Consider the following 17,436-nt stretch of genomic DNA (forward strand, 5'->3'; position numbering starts at 1 on the left):
TCCATGAACTGCTGAAGAAAATGATGGCTCTTTGTTGCAAAGATTCTTCCGCTTTTAAATTTGAGATTGAACAAGCATTGAGCTCTTCCCCTGTTGGCTGAGCCTCAAGAGGAGAATGGAAGCAGAGATGCGGGTTGTTGATGGAAATAACAATCAAAACACATTTCTATGAATTACCAGATCAGTACTGGGTTCTAAGACAGTTGATGCTGTTAGCCATAAAGATACTAGATTATCCTGAGAGCAATTATTACAGGAGGAAAAAAAATCTACTGCTCCAATGTGAGCTGTGTAACAATTAGGCAATTCTGAAATTTCAACTGAGAGGAATTTAATTAAGGCTCTAATAGCTGATTAAACTCATTTAGATCTGCTGGCAATTGCCACTGGTTACATAAGTAACCCAAGAAGAAAGATTTCCATCTTGTTCTTATGCTTTATTTAATCCTGTCTCTTAGTCATAGGTCTTCCCCTCCTGGTGCTCTTTAAAATGGGGTCCTTAGACCACTCGGAGCAGAATGGACCTAGGACGCTGGTTGAAAAGTCAGGATCCCACACCTTATCCCAGATCTACTGGTTCCAACACTCCAGAGATTCAGGATTCTGCATTCTTAATCAGCTTCCAGGAAAGGTTCTTATTCATGCCAAAGCTTCATAATCCCACCACCTCCAATCGTTGCATTTAAAACAGTGCATGCAGAGGAAGCAGCCACTTTACCTCAATATCTGAAAAGCAGTTCTTAGTTTCACTCTGCCGGTAGCCATCCAAGGCTCGTGGCAGTGAAGACAGAGCAGGTTTGACGCACACCTGCTCTTTAGTAATTTCTTCACAGAAACTTGTTTGTGCATACCACACGGGAAAATTGAGTTCCAAAGTGACGCTTGATTTCAGCAGACTAGTTTTCTTGGATATTCTTTGGATCAGGTATTGGTTTAAAAAAAATCACTGAACTCAACTGCAAAGTCCTCCAGATACAGCATATGTCAACCTAATATGAAGCCACAGCAGTGGCTCAGGTATCTTTATTGTTGTTTCTGGATCAATTACATTTAGATCTGTTTTTGGTTTCAAGCAGCAACCCAAGACACAGTATTACTTATGTGTTAACCTGCGATCGGTTTGTTTGTGTGTCAGATGTGCATTCAGAGGCATGGAAGTGATGCTAATCGATGTTGCTACTTACGCTAAATATGGACACTAAATCATTTTAAATTTCCTTCACGGCCATTTATCTCATGTCCTTTGGCAGACTTTATATTTCAGGTGGAGAGAAATTGGTCTCCCGTTTGCTTTGTTTTCCCTCCTTAACGTCATCTTCCTGAAGAGTTAATTACTCATGTTTTCTCCAGCTTGGGAGTAAATCACTGCTTATTTTCCGGAGTGAAATGTACTCCAAAGGTTTGCAAGCTCAACGTGTTTGTGTTAAAGCCTGTTTCCCCATGGTCATGAAACCACCCAACGGGCTAACTGGGTCCAGCTAGACTAGAGCACAGGCAGCCTGAACTCTGCTTCTGTTGTTGGTTTTAATGAATTTCCTCTCTGATTTTTAATTTTGCAATTCCTATTGTCTTGTCTCCAAGGAGAGAAGATGAGTAAACAGGCAACTTCCCTTTTTAAACTCTGAATTCTAAGTAAAACTTGATGATATGCTACAGTCAGAATTGAATTCAGTTCAGTGGATATTTCTTGAACTGCATTGTCAGTGAGCACTATACTGTATCGAACATGGATCACGTGGTTGAGGAAGACTGGCCAGCCGTGATACTCTACAGAACCATAATTCGAGGCAAACTGGGCCCTCATTCCCCACTCCTACAGCCCATCTCAGTTCTGTTGATTCTACACTTTGAGTTCACACCAGCCTGACCATCATGGCCTGTGTCATCCAGATTCCTGCAGCCACCTCCCAGCTTGTCACTCTGCCTTCCGAATCTTCTAGCTACAAACTCTATCTCTGCACTACATTGAGAAGAAGTGTTTAATCCACTTCTAATTGGGGGATTGATTTCAATAAGGTCTTCAATAAGTCCTCATCCCCATCCCTTACATATGTCACTTGCCCATAGGATAAAGATAAAACCCCATAACAGGCAACCCACTAACTCCCTTGGTCTTTTTTTTTTTTTTTTTTTTGAGAGTCTCTTGCTCTGTCACCCAGGCTAGAGCGCAGTGGTGCACTCTCGGCTCACTGCAACCTCTGCCTCCTGGGTTGAAGTGATTCTCATGCCTCAGCTTCCTGAGTAGCTGGGATTACAGACCCATGCCTGGCTAATTTTTGTATTTTTAGTACAGATGGGGTTTCACCATGTTGGCCAGGCTGATCTGGAACTCCTGATCTCAAGGGATCTGCCCACCTCAGCTTCCTAAAGTGCTGGGATTACAGGCGCGAGCCACCACGCCTGTTTCGTATTTGGAAGCCACTTCCTGTTAGAAGCATTTTTTGGATTCCCTTCCAGATTAGAAGCTGTGTTCTTCAACAGCATCCTGTGCCTGCTCCTGGCATAGCATTTGTCTCACTTCATTCACTTCATTGCTATTAAGCTTTGACTTCTCTCCACCCAGACTGGAAACTAGAGATAGGATAGTCCTCTCTGAGGACTGTTCCGTACTGTAGCCCCAGGGCTTCCAGCAGCACCAGACACAATGGAAAGCACTGAAGGCATGTGGGCCCATGAATAAACAAGTGAGGGGAAAGTGTGTTCTAAAGGCAAAGAATATGCAAAAATGAATTCCAGATGGAGAATTAGGTTCCATGGGAGTATTGGCATTTGAGCTAGGCCTGAAAAGAATGGGTAGGATTTCAGTAGGGGGAGATAATAAGGAGAAGAATTCCAGGCAGAAGAAATAGTGTAGGCATAGGCAGGAAAGTGGGTGTCGTTCAGGGTGTGTTTTGTGAAAAGTGTATGCATCATTGTAGCTTCATATCCTCTGTGTGTGTGTGTGTGTGTGTGTGTAGAGGTTCGAGTGTATGTGTTTGTGTTAGGTATGTGTGTATTTGTAGTTGTACGTGTGGGTGTGAGTGTATATGTGTATGATGTGAGTGTGGGTAGGCATGAATGTACCTGTATATAAGTGTGCTTTTATGTACAGGTTTATGTATAGATGTATAGGAATATGTATACATATATGTGTAGGTGTGGTGATGGTATTGCTTGAGTTATTATAATAACAGTAAAAACTGACATTCACTGGACAGTTATATATCAGACACTTATGTATGCACCATTTGTAGCGCTATTTTAATTCTAATAAACTCCCTATACACAAGAGGAAGTTAGGGAAATACTTTTTATCACTATTATGAATTTTTCCATGTTTAATTGTGAATATTTGTAGGTATAAGTGTGTGTGCAAAGGCAGATGTGTGTGTGTTTTAGTGTGACGATGTGTGTGAGAACGAGAGAGAGAAAGTGAGAAAAAGAGAATAGTGAGGTTGATTGGGCCTCTATTATAGAGGAGCTTTTACTATACAGGGCAGTCTGGATTTGATTTTGTAGGCAGTGTGAGAGATGGAGGGACTTGAGCACAGAGTAGATCTATACTTTTGGTGTTTAGATATTTGTTTTTTATGGGGTGGCTTCAGAGACCAGGAGACCTGTGATGAGGTTATTTTGTCTCTGGTAAGCATTTCATAAATAGATCAAATAAGATCAAACACAGATCTCTTTGAAAGGGCCACGCACATCTATTAACCTAATTTCTTCCAGCCTTTTGCAGCCTCAGCAACATCCCTCTGAATTTATCCAGACATAAGAGGTATATATTAACTTGAGACATACAATTTCTGGAGATGAAATTATCTCTGCTCTGAGAACATATTGGCTGAACTTTTGATAAGTAATCACTGCCCTTTAAAAAAACTCTTTCTAGGAGCTGAAGAGCAATTAGTTTCCTAAAAGCACTGTATTTAAATTTTATTAATAAGAATAAAAAATCATTGCAAAGTTAATCTACCCTTTTTATATTTCTTTTAGCAAAATCACTTTTCTCCATCAGAGATCAATTTTTCTTTTGTCTTCACAACTTCAGTATATTTCTGAAAACACTCAAAGGCTTATCACCAAAATTCAGTTTTAGAGGTAAAGATTTTTTTCTCTTCCCACACAACCTATTTTGTTGAATTGAGAACTGTTTTTAAGTACCAAAAAAATTCATAATAGGGATAAAAAGTATTTCCCTAACTTTCTCTTCTGTATAGGGAGTTTATTAGAATTAAAATAGCACTAAGAATGGTGCCTGATGCATAATAAGTGCCTAGTGAATGTCAATTTTTACTGTTATTATAAGAACTCAAGCAATGCCAGCCCCACTTTATTGCTCTCTTCTCTCAATTTCTTAGTTCAGTATTCATTTTCTGATAAGTTGTTCTCTCATGACTGCCCTGTTCTAATAGTTCCAGCAAAAGTCCCAGGGAAAACTCCCATTGGCTTAGCTTAGGTCACATGCACATTCCTGAGCCAATTAGTGTACTGATTTGCCAAATAAAGGACATGTGCCTATTCGTGAAATTGGGGCAGCATCTCTCCAAGGGAAAATGAATATGCTATAACCAAAAATCTGATAAATGAATGACAGGCAAAACAGCATAAGGCTATTGCAAAACCCTTGGGAGAAATGTGGAGTAAAGCGTAATTTATGGCTAAAACTACTGACATGGTAAAAACTGTGTCTAAAGTAAACTAAAGTTAGTATCAAGAAAAGCTTTTATGAAGTTAAAACATGAAATAATCTAAATTCCACTCTAAAATTGTTTCCCAATTGATTTAAACAATGACATAATAGCAATACATAGCACATAGTGTTGGGAATACCTTTGTGGGTTTTACATACATTAATTTAGTCCTCTTAGCAATCCTGTGAATTATACTATTAACATCATCCCACTTTTCAGATGATGAAACTGAGGCAAGTAGATATTAAGCCATTTGTCCAAGTGGCACAGCTCACAAGTGGTACAGCTGAGATTTGAAGCCAGAGTAGCTGGTTCCAAAGTTTAAACTCCTGGCAAGTTTTCTACTCTGTGTCTGAGAACATATTTGCTGTTTTTAAAAAACTCTCCCTTTTGAATTCAAAAACAGTTTTTGAATAAACTTTTTATGTTAGACTAGTTCTATATTTATAGGAAACTTGCAAAGATAGTCCAGTGACTTCTCACATACCTAATGCCCAGTTTCTCTGATTATTAACACCTGACATTAGTATGGTATATTTGTCACAATGAGTCAATTCATATATTACTGTTAACTAAAACCCATGCTTTATTCAGATTTCCTTAGTTTTTATCTAATCCTCTTTTTCTGTTCCATCCTGATAGCTGATCCAGGATCCTATATGACATGTAGTTGTAATATTGCTTTAGCCTCCTCTTGGCTAGGACAGTTTCTTAGACCTTCTTGTTTTTTAATGACCTTGACAATTTGGAGTACTGGTCAGATATCTTCTAGAATACCCCTACATTGGAATTTTTCTGATAGTTTTCTTATAATTACACAGGTTATAAGACCACACAGGTAGACCACCATGCCATTATCATCACATCATATTAAGGATATGTTCTATTAGAATGATTTATCATTGTCAATATTGGCTTTGACCACTGAGCTGACATCACATCTGTCACATTTCTGCATTGTAAGGTTAGTCTTTTTTTTGTTCAGCAGAAAATTCTAGTTGCATTTTTTCACTGACTTAGAAATGAGTCCTGGTTTCACATCCTGGTTTTGCCACTCTCAAACCATATGAATTGGACAATTACTTAAACCCCTTGCCTCAGTTTCCTCACGTATGAAATGGAGGTAATAAAAGTAGCATGTTATTCATGGGTCTATTTTTAGGGTTATAGAAATTATTAAAGCTTTCGGAATAGTAGAAACAGAAATACTTATTTTTGTCATCTCGTAATCTTTTTTTTTTTTTTTTTGAGACGGAGTCTTGCTCTGTCGCCCAGGCTGGAGTGCAGTGGCTTAATCTCAGCTCACTGCAAGCTCAGCCGCCTGGGTTCACACCATTCTCATGCCTCAGCCTCCCAAGTAGCTGGGACTACAGGCGCCTACCACCACGCCTGGCTAATTTTTTGTTTTTTTTTTTTTGTTTTTTTTTTTAATAGAGACGGGGTTTCACCATGTTAGCCAGGATGGTCTCGATCTCCTGACCTCGTGATCTACCCGCCTCAGCCTCCCAAAGTGCTGGGATTACAGGCGTGAATCTCATGTAATCTTTATAACAACTCTGTGACCTTGTTGTAACCTTTAAAATATGAAGAAACTAAATTTCAAAAAGGGAGGTAGTGATTAAGCAGTGCTCTAGAGGTTTTCACTGACTGAGTTTAAATTCTTACTGTGACCCTTATGATCTGACCTGAGCAAGAAACATAACATTTTTAAGCCCTAGTTTCCTCATCATGCGGTGAGGATAATTATAGTTATCTATGTCCTACAGTCACCTTGAGGATTGAGTCATATAATGAATGAAAAACCCTTAGCACTGCTCCTGGAAACACATAGTAAAGCCCTAATCAATGTTAACAATGCACTTTGTCATTATTGTCCAGTGTGCCCCAGCTAGGAATGGACAAGTCAGGATTTGAACTCATGCCCTTCTTTAGAGAATGAGGAAGAGCCAGCTTTGAGAAAAGCCTCAGATTTGAGTACCACTGTTTTTTGTGCAGCATGGATAATTACTATCCAAGAGGGCTCTATTGACCATGTTCTTCTTTCCTCAGTCTTCTAACTGGTTCTCAGAACCATCCTGACACCTTTTTTAGGGATAGCTTGCCATTTGGCTGTTTTCTGCTGTCCTTTCGCCCTGGGTACAAGACCGCCCTAATATATGGTTGCCATACAGAATTAAACATCAAGTAAGGAGTGTTACCTTTGCCTCTCTTCTAATTATGTACTCATTACTCTGATCTCAAATCAGGAAAGATTTGGGAGGGCAACTTATCCTTGCATTTTACATAGAGTGCTAGACCTGAAAGACCTTAGAGATTATCTAATTCAAAATCACTCCCCTCATTCCTGTTACAGTGAGGAGAATGAGACCCAATCAGTGAGGTCAAAAGTCAAGGGAATGCCATAGAAGAAACTCAGATCTCCATTTGTCAATTAGTTCTTCTCCTACGGAGGCTCATTTTCCTAAAGATAAGTTTAACAAATGTTGAATTAATGATAATTCACGTATGGAGAACTTTCTGTGTGCCAGAAACTGTGCATTAAGAGATGTTTGTTGTCATTATCTTATAAGTAAGCCTCATAACAGCATATGAAATGGAAATCTTGTTTTTATTTGGTGATTGAGTGAACTGAGGTTCAAAAAGATTATGTGGCTTGTTCAAGGTCACATGGCTAAAGCAGTGACAGGATTTGAACCTGTTCGTCTGTCTGATCTCTAAGCCTGTGGTATTAATGATTCTGAACCCTCTTGTCCTGTGCCATATAAAGTAGAGAAGAGAGAGGTTCTGTAGCAATGAAGTTGATTCCTGAAAAGTCAATGGGATCCATATGTACATATACATGTACATGTATACAGCACACACACACACACACACAGTGTGCTTGCCTTTCCTCGTTGTGTATAAATATAACCAGAAGTTTGGCAAGGTGTCCTGGAACTTCATTTTCCCTCCAAGCTCCAAAAATAGGAGCATGTGATTGACAATGTATGATTTCACTTGCTCTGATGCATTGAAACCTTATTCCTGGAAGCACTGCTAGAGGAAATGGATTGAAGCCTTACTCCTGGAAGCACTGCTGGAGGAAATGTGGTGCAACCTAGTATTGGCTCACTCTTCAGAATAGCTTATATGAGTCAGAACTGCTGATCTAAAGTTACAGACTCAGCTGAGTGTGGTGTTCACTTTTATGGAGGGATTGGGAACAGGAAAAAGGTCCAGTTTAGAGAATAGCAGAAGAGTCACCATCAATCCAAGGTGGGAGCAGAGAGATTGTTGGCTGCCATCTTCAGAGTGTGCAGGGTTCTTCCATTTTGGATATAACTTCTAAATAAAGGCACTTGGACCATACATACTCCATGCCACTGTGAAAATGGAGACAAGCAGAGACAATATGACAATTGAAACTGAGGTCTTCAGGATTTAACCCATTGGTTCTTACTTTCTCCCTGAATACTCTGGTGGCTGGAGTCCCTTTTTAAAAGGTGTTAGGATGATGGTATTTGCTTTCTCTGGGGAAATTTAATGCCCAGAGGCTATTCAGACTGCTACCCTCAATGGCTCTGAGTCTGGGGGGCTGAAGTTGCAGTAAGAGCAAGGGAGAGAATACAGGTCCTTGATACTTCCATATTTTGCCTAGAGTACAAGATTCCAAAGCTGAGGCACATATGAACACAGTAATTATTCTAATATTTTCTGACTCATGCACATGTAAAAAAATACAGGCTGTATGTTTATTCACTCCACCAAAAACTACCCATTTAGTCCCTCCATGTGGCATGCCCTGAGTTAGAAGCTGTGGACATAGAAACCAATCACTATGCATGTAAAATTCCTGTTGGCTGGGAAATCATAGTCTCACAAGTAAAACATATATATAAACACATAGATTATTGTAGATTATTGAGATATAATATTGTGAAGCAAATGATTTTTAGATATTTAAATCAAATTAAGGATTTATGAATAAATTATATAATGGGCTTTTTTTCTGTAATATAGAAGGAGTGAGTGGGAGTATAAATGAAACAAGATTGGTCATGGGTACTAATTATTGAAGCTGGATATTGGGAATATGGTGGTTCATTATATGATTCTACTCTTATATACATTTAAACATTTCCATAATATAAAAAAAATTGGAGTAGGCAAAGAAGCTTCCATCTTCAGGCAGGTTATATGTGGACATATATCCATGATGACTTCTATAAATCTTTTTCCATTCTGGCCATTGAACTAGATTGACTCTTAGTCCATTTGGGTTACTGTAACAGAATACCATAGACTGGGTGGCTTATAAACCACAGAAACTTGCTTCTCATGCTTCTGGAGACTGGGAAGTCCAAATCAAGGTGCCAGCAGATTTAGTGTCTGGTGAGAGCTGCTTCCCGGTTCATAGACAGCAATCTTCCTGTTGCATACTCACATTGTGGAAAAGGCAGTGGGTCTCTCTGGGGCCTCTTTCATAGAAGTACTAATCCCATTCATGAGGGCTCCACCTTCATGACCTAATCACCTCCCAAAGACCCCTCCTCCTAACACCACCACATTAGGGGTTAGGATTTCAACCTATGAATTTTGGAGAGACACAAACATTCAGTCTATAGCAAACCCTTAAGGTAAATCCCAACTTCTTAATAGAGCCTACAAGGCTTTGCATTTTCTGGTCTCCACCTATCTGGAGTGCTCTTTCTTTCTCTGCTCCTCCACAATTCCTTCCCACAACTGCCACGGTCCAACTCATCCTGAATTTCCAATTTCAGCTTAAGTGTCACCTCCTCAGGGAAGATGTCTCTGATATCTTTTCTCCTATATGCTCTCTTAGACCCATGTTTCATTTCTTCCTTCCAGTTTGTATCAACATACGTTTTTGTGTAATAATTTGACTCGTGTGTTCTCAATTAGCACAAAAATTTCATGCAAGCAAACATTTTATCACTTACAGTATTTTCAGTGTCTAGCACAGTGCTTGGAACCTACTAACCACTCAACACATATTTATGGAATGAATGACTCTACTAAACCTGTCTACAAACTCTGGACTCAGTTATAGTCCCTTGTAAATAGGAATACAGGCAGGGAAAGTGAAGAATGTCTGTTCTCCTTTATCTGGTATATACGATTTAGTAGTTGAGATTTTTGGTGTTTGCAATGGGGTGCTGAAGGGTCTATCAGATGAGAAAAGAAGGTAAGAGCTCGTTGGACCTAGGGCAATGTTGACACAGCAGCTTCAGCTCCTAATCAAGTTCTCTCCACCTAATACTCGCCTTCAACCTCCTTGGCTGACCCATGGATACTTGGATGTGTCAGGAACAGGGAGTAGAACTTGGAGAAGATTTAGGAAGTTATGGCACTCTGGGGGCCCATAAACCTTTGCAACTTTTCTTTCCATGAGTCAGCGTTGGACTGAAACTTTTGCCTGACTCCCATGGTGTGAGGGTTGTGATGTGGTCAATGACATCACGAAAGATTCTGCTAGTCTTCGCCTTAATTTACATTATCTTGGGACTTTAGGAAACATGTCTGCAAGGAAGGAAGAGTATTGGAGCTATAACGTGGTTACTGCAGCTCAATTCACAGAAACACTGTACATAGCGAGAAAGCACCTTTGGGTTCAGAAAGCCCCATGTTATAACTCTGGTTCCACCACTTGCTTGCTGTGTGAGTTTGTGCAAGTCACATAACCTCTCTGTGTTTCAGTTTCCTGAACTATGAAGTTGGAATAATAATGCTTACCATGTAGAATTTGTAGGAATTAAAGTAAGTGGTGATATTGGCACATTTCCTGACTGTACAGAAGTGCTCAAAAGTTATGTCATTAAAGTTATAATATTAAAATGCTATGGTGCAGATATGTGCAAAGTTCTATATTACTAGGGAAAGCAGGAATGATTTTACAGATAAGGTGATAGTTCAGCTATGTTTTAAATGCTAACAACAACAATAGTAAAATAATAGCAGCCACCATGTGTGTTATATGCCATGTCAGGTTTTGTGCTCTATATTTTTGGTACTTTTTGGCTCATTCAAACATTACTGCATTCCCTAAGGTCATACCCTGTTACTCTCTTCATTTTACAAATGGAGAAAGTGAAGCTGAGAGAGGTTGAGTAACTTTCCCAAGGCTACTCAGCTAGTGGATGAAGCCAGGATTTACACTTAGTTCTGTTTGACTTCAAAAGCCATTCTCTTACCCACTGAACTACCCAACCTCTCTCGAAGGTTGTGTTTGAGTCTTCCGAGGCAAATGGAAAGAAAAGAGATTGGTATAACATAGTCTAAGAGGAAAAACTTGTATATTTCTTTATATATTTGCATATTTTAGTATTTTTGGTTTGATCTATGTCGTACAACTGACTGACAGTTCCAAGAAGGCAAGAGTCATTCTGTTTTAGCCATCATTATTCCTAGGCTGGCGCTGGGACGTCGTAGGTCTTCAATAAATCTATGTTGAATGAATGAAGAATTTGATGGGCTCAACATTCTCCCCAGCCTGTTACATATCATAGCATGAATAAATGAACGTGTGTGTGTGTTTAACCAAATTGCTCTACTCACCATCCTATCTTAAAAAGAAATGTATCAGCAATGCTGGACAATTTTGTAATTATCCACAGAAAATGTTTCTTTATAGCCAGCAAAAATTTTCCAGCCCATATGATGAGATAATCTTAGAGAGCACTGATTCTTTTCTCTCCTCCCACCCTGTCACCTCTCCTGGTGTCCGGCATGTTTGAATTCTCTTTAAGGGTTTGAGATTCATTTCTGGTGATACTTAAATGTTACAGGAAGAGAGGTGAGTGGGTCATGTCAACACAGACAAGCCTGGATTTGGCACTTAGCTTTTCAGACGAGGTGTTTTCCTCGAGGTTGGTATTACAAATAAAGTGGTGACCTGTGGTGTCAAGCAATCGCATGTGGGAGCAGGAGGAGAAGGGAGAAAGAGCAGCGCGGGGGCAGCTTCCTCCCAGCGTGTATGTGAATAGTGCCAATAAGCTGTCAAATAAAATTAAGGTTCAAAATATACAGCCTTCAATTTGATTGCACTAAGATGCCAACTGCTGCTCCGAGGGAATACAATCGATTCTGTTTTGACAGGTCTTGATGTACGCTAAGCAGTGACAGTCTCCCCTCTGTGCAGGATTAATAAAAGTTCACCTTAATTTGCAACTTAAATAGAACCGTATCTGGGGTCAAAATGATGCTTTTAATTTCCCTACCTGCTCCATCTCTCCTCTGTGTTGTCTCAACCCCTACTCCTCTTCTTTTCACTCTCCAGCTTCATCTTCCTCTCCCTTTTTCTCTTTTCCTTCATCTTAGCACCTTTTTCTTCTTTCTCCTTTTCACTTTCTCTTCTTTATACTTAGAAACAATATGGAGTCCCTATGTTGTGCGTAGCGCTGTGCTTTTGCCTTTCATGCAGTGCTGTATTGAATTCCCACAGCATGCTTAGGAAGTAGGGGGAATTGTGTTCATTATACAGATGAGAAAACGGAAGATCTTAGGTTTAAGAACTTGCCTAGAGTTGTGCAGCTAGTAAGTGGTACAGTTGGAGAATCAAACCCAGACCTCTCTGATTCTAAAAGTCTATGCCGTTTCCTTGCCATCCATGGTCCTGAACTCTGGCAGAACGTTAGAACCACCTGCGGGGCTCTAAAGGTATCAGTGCCTGGGCACTGCCTCCAGAGATGCAGATTGAGTCCTCTGGGGATGAGCGGGGCTGGGATGGAGAACTGCCCCATTTATTTCTCTTTATGCCTGTTTGTCTTAGCACAGAAGTAGATGCATATGCATGTGTTGAGATATGTGGCAGAAAGGCCCTTGAGATGGATGGATGTCTCCGGCAGGGAAAGGATTTGCCTCTCCAGAAATCAGCGGCGGAAGAAAGCACAGCTGTGTCTTTGTGTTTGTGCTGCAGGTGGGCAAGTGGGAGAACCATACGCTGAGCCTGAGGCACGCCGTGTGGCCCAGGTACAAGTCCTTCTCCGACTGTGAGCCGGATGACAACCATCTCAGCATCGTCACCCTGGAGGAGGCCCCATTCGTCATCGTGGAAGACATAGACCCCCTGACAGAGACGTGTGTGAGGAACACCGTTCCATGTCGGAAGTTCGTCAAAATCAAGTGAGTGGCAGGAATGCTATCGCCTGAATGTGCCCAACCCTTTGAAATAGCATGGATCATCGATAGTAACGATATGTGTACTTGAATCACAAAATGTCATAGAAAATACACTCCATTATAGTAGGTATAATACCATAATCAATTTTAAAAAGACTTAGATAAATTCCTGGAGATGTGCCAAACTTGCATTCATTTAATTCCACCAGCAATATGAGGTGGGTAGTTTTGCCGGTTGTAAATATGATAAAACCAAGTTATGGGAAGATTATGAAACATGTTCAAAGCCATCCAGCTAGGAAATGGAAGAGGTAGGACTCAAACAGTGGTCCAGCTGACTCCACAGACATGTTTTTAACCCTTATGTTGAATCAATCCTCCCCTTCAGTCTTTCTAGTTTAATTTAATTTATTCATTTATTTATTTTTGAACAAACATATTCAAAAAATATCTTTATATTTTTAATATAGAAAACATTTTTATTTATTGAAATAAATATAAAACATATTTTAATATATTAAAATACAAAACATATTTTTATATATTAAATATATAGAAATTATATATTTATATATTTAAATATATAAAACAGTATATTTTTATATATTTAAACTATATAAAACATCATATATTTTTATATATTAAAAATATAAAAGATCATGTATTTTTATGTTAAAAATATGTAAAACATCATATTTTATACATTAAAAATATGAAACATTGTATTTTTTATATATTAAAAATACATATGGTTGGACACAGTGACTCATGTCTATAATCTCAGCACTCTGGGAGGCCAAGCTGGGCAGATTACTTGAGGTCAGGAGTCGAAGACCAGCCTAGGCAACATGGCTAAACCCTGTCTTTGTTAAAAATACAAAAATTAGCCAGGTATGGTGGTGAGCACCTGTGATCCCAGCTGCTCAGGAGGCTGAAGCATGAGAATCACTTGAATCTGGGAGGTGGAGGTTGCGTTAAGTCGAGATTGAGCCACTACGCTCCAGCCTAGGTGACAGAGTGAGATTCTGACTCAAAAATAAATAAATAAATGAAAACAGAAATATATAAACATTATACATTTTTATATACTGAAATATATAAAACATTTTTATGTATTGAAATATATAAAACATTTTTATATATTTCAATACATATAAATATATTTTATATATATTTTATATGTAAACTATATTTTCATCTATAAAATATATAAAACATATTTTCATATATTAAAAATATAGAAACCAATATATTTTATATATATATAAAACATAAAAATAAGGCCTATTTTGGTTTGGAGAAAGTTTTAACAATGAGGTCACAAATGTCAGCCTCTTTGAAGTTGAAATCCTGAATACATCATGGAATAAATAAATATGCCCCTCCTGTTATGTTAAAAATGTATAAAACATATATTTTTATATGTTAAAAATGTATAAAACATTATTTTATGTTAAAAATGTATAAAACATATATTTTTATATGTTAAAAATGTATGAAACATATATTTTTATCTGTTAAAAATATATAAAACATTTTTTTTTTTAATATAATGACAGGGTCTTGCTCTGTCCACTAGGCTGGAGTGCAGTGGTGTGATCACGGCTCACTGCATTCTTGACTCTTAGGCTCAAGCAATCCTCTCACCTCAGCCTCCTGAATAGCTCAGGCTACAGGCCTGTGCCATCATGTCTGGGTCATTTTTTAGTTAATTTTTTTTTTAGAGACAGGACTCTTACTATGTTACTCAGGCTGGTCTCAAGCTCCTGGCCTTAAGTGATCCTTGCACCTTGGCCTCCTGAGTCACTGGGATTATAGATGTGCGCCACTGTGTCCTGCTTCCTTTAGTCTTTTTAAAAATAATTATTTTGTTTCCACTTTTCTAGCTGTCCCTTCCCTTTCCCCCACACATTCTTCTTTCCATCTCTTTTATAGATCCCAGATCCATGCTTCTCAAAAAGGTTAAAAATGTCTCTCCATTTGGGAGTGAACACACACCTTGCATGTTACTTTCTGACACAATCCACATGCAAATGGAACTTCTGGCAGTTTCTCAGCTCAGCAACAGCTAGCAGGCACTGCGTCGGTGTCATTTCTCCTTTTATTATGATTGAAGAAAGAGCTGGCATTGTCCATTATGAGGTCTCCTTAATCTACAGACCCTCTGGGGACACAGAAACCTCCACGGCCAACTCCGAGGCCCTGATCCTGGTATTTCCTAATGCAAACAAAAGCAAAAACACCACCTCACAGAAAAAAAAGCCCTGCTGTTGGATGGAAACTTTATTTTTTTTCTGAGTCTTTTCTGATCTGTTTCTTTTACCTAATTCTTACTCATCCTTTAAGTGTAGCTCCTGTGTCCCCAAGCTGGGTTAGCTCGTCCTACTTCCACAGTACCTGGGTCTATCTCTCTCTACCCTCATCACCTGTCTTTACAGTGTATAGTTTGTCTTATCCCTGGCTTCTGAGCCACCTACATATAGGGAAGGTGACTTATTAATATTTGCACCCTCAGTTACAAAGGCACAGCATGACACACCAATGTTTGTTTCATGACTAGGAAGAGAGATTTTTACTTCCTTGTTCCAAACTCCAGTCTCAGCCATTATCACACAAGATGCAAGTCCCCAGATCTCAGTCCTTGAGATCAGGATTTTAAAGATATAATAGGTAATTTCTAAATGTATTATGAAGGCCTATTTTGGTTTGGAGAAAATTTTATCAGTGAGGTCACAAATGTCAGCCTCTTTGAAGTTGAAATCCTGAATACATCATGGAATAGATAAATATGGCCCTCCTAAAAAGGCCCTTGCTTTCTCCAGTGTCCCCACCGTGGCTCCCTGGAATGAAGCTTTTTTTTTTTTTTTTTTTGATAAGCAGTCCCCCAGCCTCCATTCTCCTGGAGATGAGGAACAGGTGGGGCCCACCAAGGAAGGGCAAGTGTACATCCCATGATTCATGATTCATGATTCTTCATGATTCATAATTGTGTGAAACAGACCATGTTTTGGGGTCATGAATGTTTTAATGATTTTTGCTGAATTCCTTTACAGTGAAATAACACAGACATAATTGTTATAAATAAAATTGTTTTAATACAGAATGAGTGAATGTGCATTAAGCACAGTTTACATGTTAGGCACATTGCTGGGCACAGGGGTTATGTGGATGAACAGGGAGGGCAAAAGACTAGGACCTTTCTGTCATGGAACGTACATGGTTAGAAAACAATTCAACCAGGAAGAAGTGGGCAACCCCATGTGGTAATAAACCTTGTGATGAATAGAAGGAGAGTGGTGTGAGAAGAGGGCACATTGGGGTATGTGGGGTTACTTTAGCTCACACAGGTAAGGTTTAAGGTGATATATACAGCATGAGAAGGAGCCAGACATGTGAAGATCTGGGCAAACCTTCCAGGTAGAGGCAGTGGCAGGTGCAAAGGCCTTGCGGAGGAAAGGAACTTGGGAGTTTGGGAAACAGAAGGAAACGCAGTGCAATGCTAGAGAGTGATGAGTTACAAGGAGGACGGAGAGGATGATGTGGGAAAGTTGTCAGAGGATGTTCTAAGTTGGGTGGGTGTTCTTTGAGCAGAACTTGGCCCAATGAAGAAAGCAAAGTGGCTGGCACAAAGCAGAGTCTAACTTCAGTGGGACACCTCCTCTATGATAACAGTACCCTCTGTGTTTCAATAGGGCAATCAATTGAGGCCCCTTGTGCTCCAGAATCAATAATAGGAGTTTAGAGTCTTTAAAATCAAAAGCCCTGGAGCTGAAAACAAGTAGATCCCCAAGTACTGAGTCAGATTTGTATGAAGAGGAGAAAAAAAAAAAAAAATTGCTGTCTTTAAAAGAATTGACTTTTCTACTGAAGACTATCAACAGCTTAACAAGTTCAAATTCACGTTTTTGGTTTCTGTGAGGAGATAGCAGCTTGCAGTTTTCCTTCTTCCACTTGGGGATATGAGGAGTTTACCGTGTGTCTAGATGAAATGAAACTCTTTGACTCATGAGAGCAACAGAGAATTGCTAGGATCCACTAATCCCAACATTAAAGAAGATTAGATCAATTGCATTTCCTATAGGGAACGTCTTTGAGGCAGGCTGATCAGTTGCAAAAAGGATTCCTGTTAGACAACATGATTGTGTGAAACTTTTTTGTTTCCCTCTTCTGGTGAATGGTGGGGTCTTCTAAGAATACCAGGTAACGGGAAATGAGCTGAGAAATCTTCCTTTCTGGTCTGTTAGTTGGGTGATAAAGACATGCAGAGAAAATTGGAAAAATCATTTGGACTGATGTGTAGCGAGAAATGGCCATACTGTCAATTAAGCTCCCAAACTGTCAAATCGTTGGTGAGAAGAAAGGAAATTTATTTTTAAGTGCTGGATGAGATTTGTCTGAGTCTGCGTGGTGGACAGGAGCCAACCCAGGACCTGGACACAGCTCTGACTCTCATGGCTGTGCTCACATCTACTGGCTATACTGGGAAATTGTAGAGCTGGTAAACTGGACAATTTGTTGGATCCCTTTCCCCATATTTGTTTTTATGAGTCATTCCCTCTCTTGGGTGGTGGTGGAGCACTAAGAGAGATCACATGGGGACCATTTCTCAGTCTGTGTAGTTAAGTCACATCCCCTGCACACCCAC

General features: G+C 39.4%; 1 protein-coding gene across 3 annotated transcripts in view; it reads left to right on the forward strand.

Annotated features, from left to right (window-relative positions):
• GRIN2A (glutamate ionotropic receptor NMDA type subunit 2A) overlaps positions 1–17,436 on the forward strand; it is a 418,206-nt gene that overhangs the window by 316,331 nt on the left and 84,439 nt on the right. For all 3 annotated transcript variants that reach the window (XM_032144796.2, XM_032144798.2, XM_032144797.2), the window contains one exon: positions 12,589–12,794. In XM_032144796.2, the coding sequence (XP_032000687.1) occupies positions 12,589–12,794 (206 nt within the window). The remainder of the gene's footprint in view (positions 1–12,588; positions 12,795–17,436) is intronic.

Source organism: Hylobates moloch, unplaced genomic scaffold (assembly GCF_009828535.3).
Source record: "Hylobates moloch isolate HMO894 unplaced genomic scaffold, HMol_V3 SCAFFOLD_23, whole genome shotgun sequence".
NCBI lineage: Eukaryota > Metazoa > Chordata > Mammalia > Primates > Hylobatidae > Hylobates > Hylobates moloch.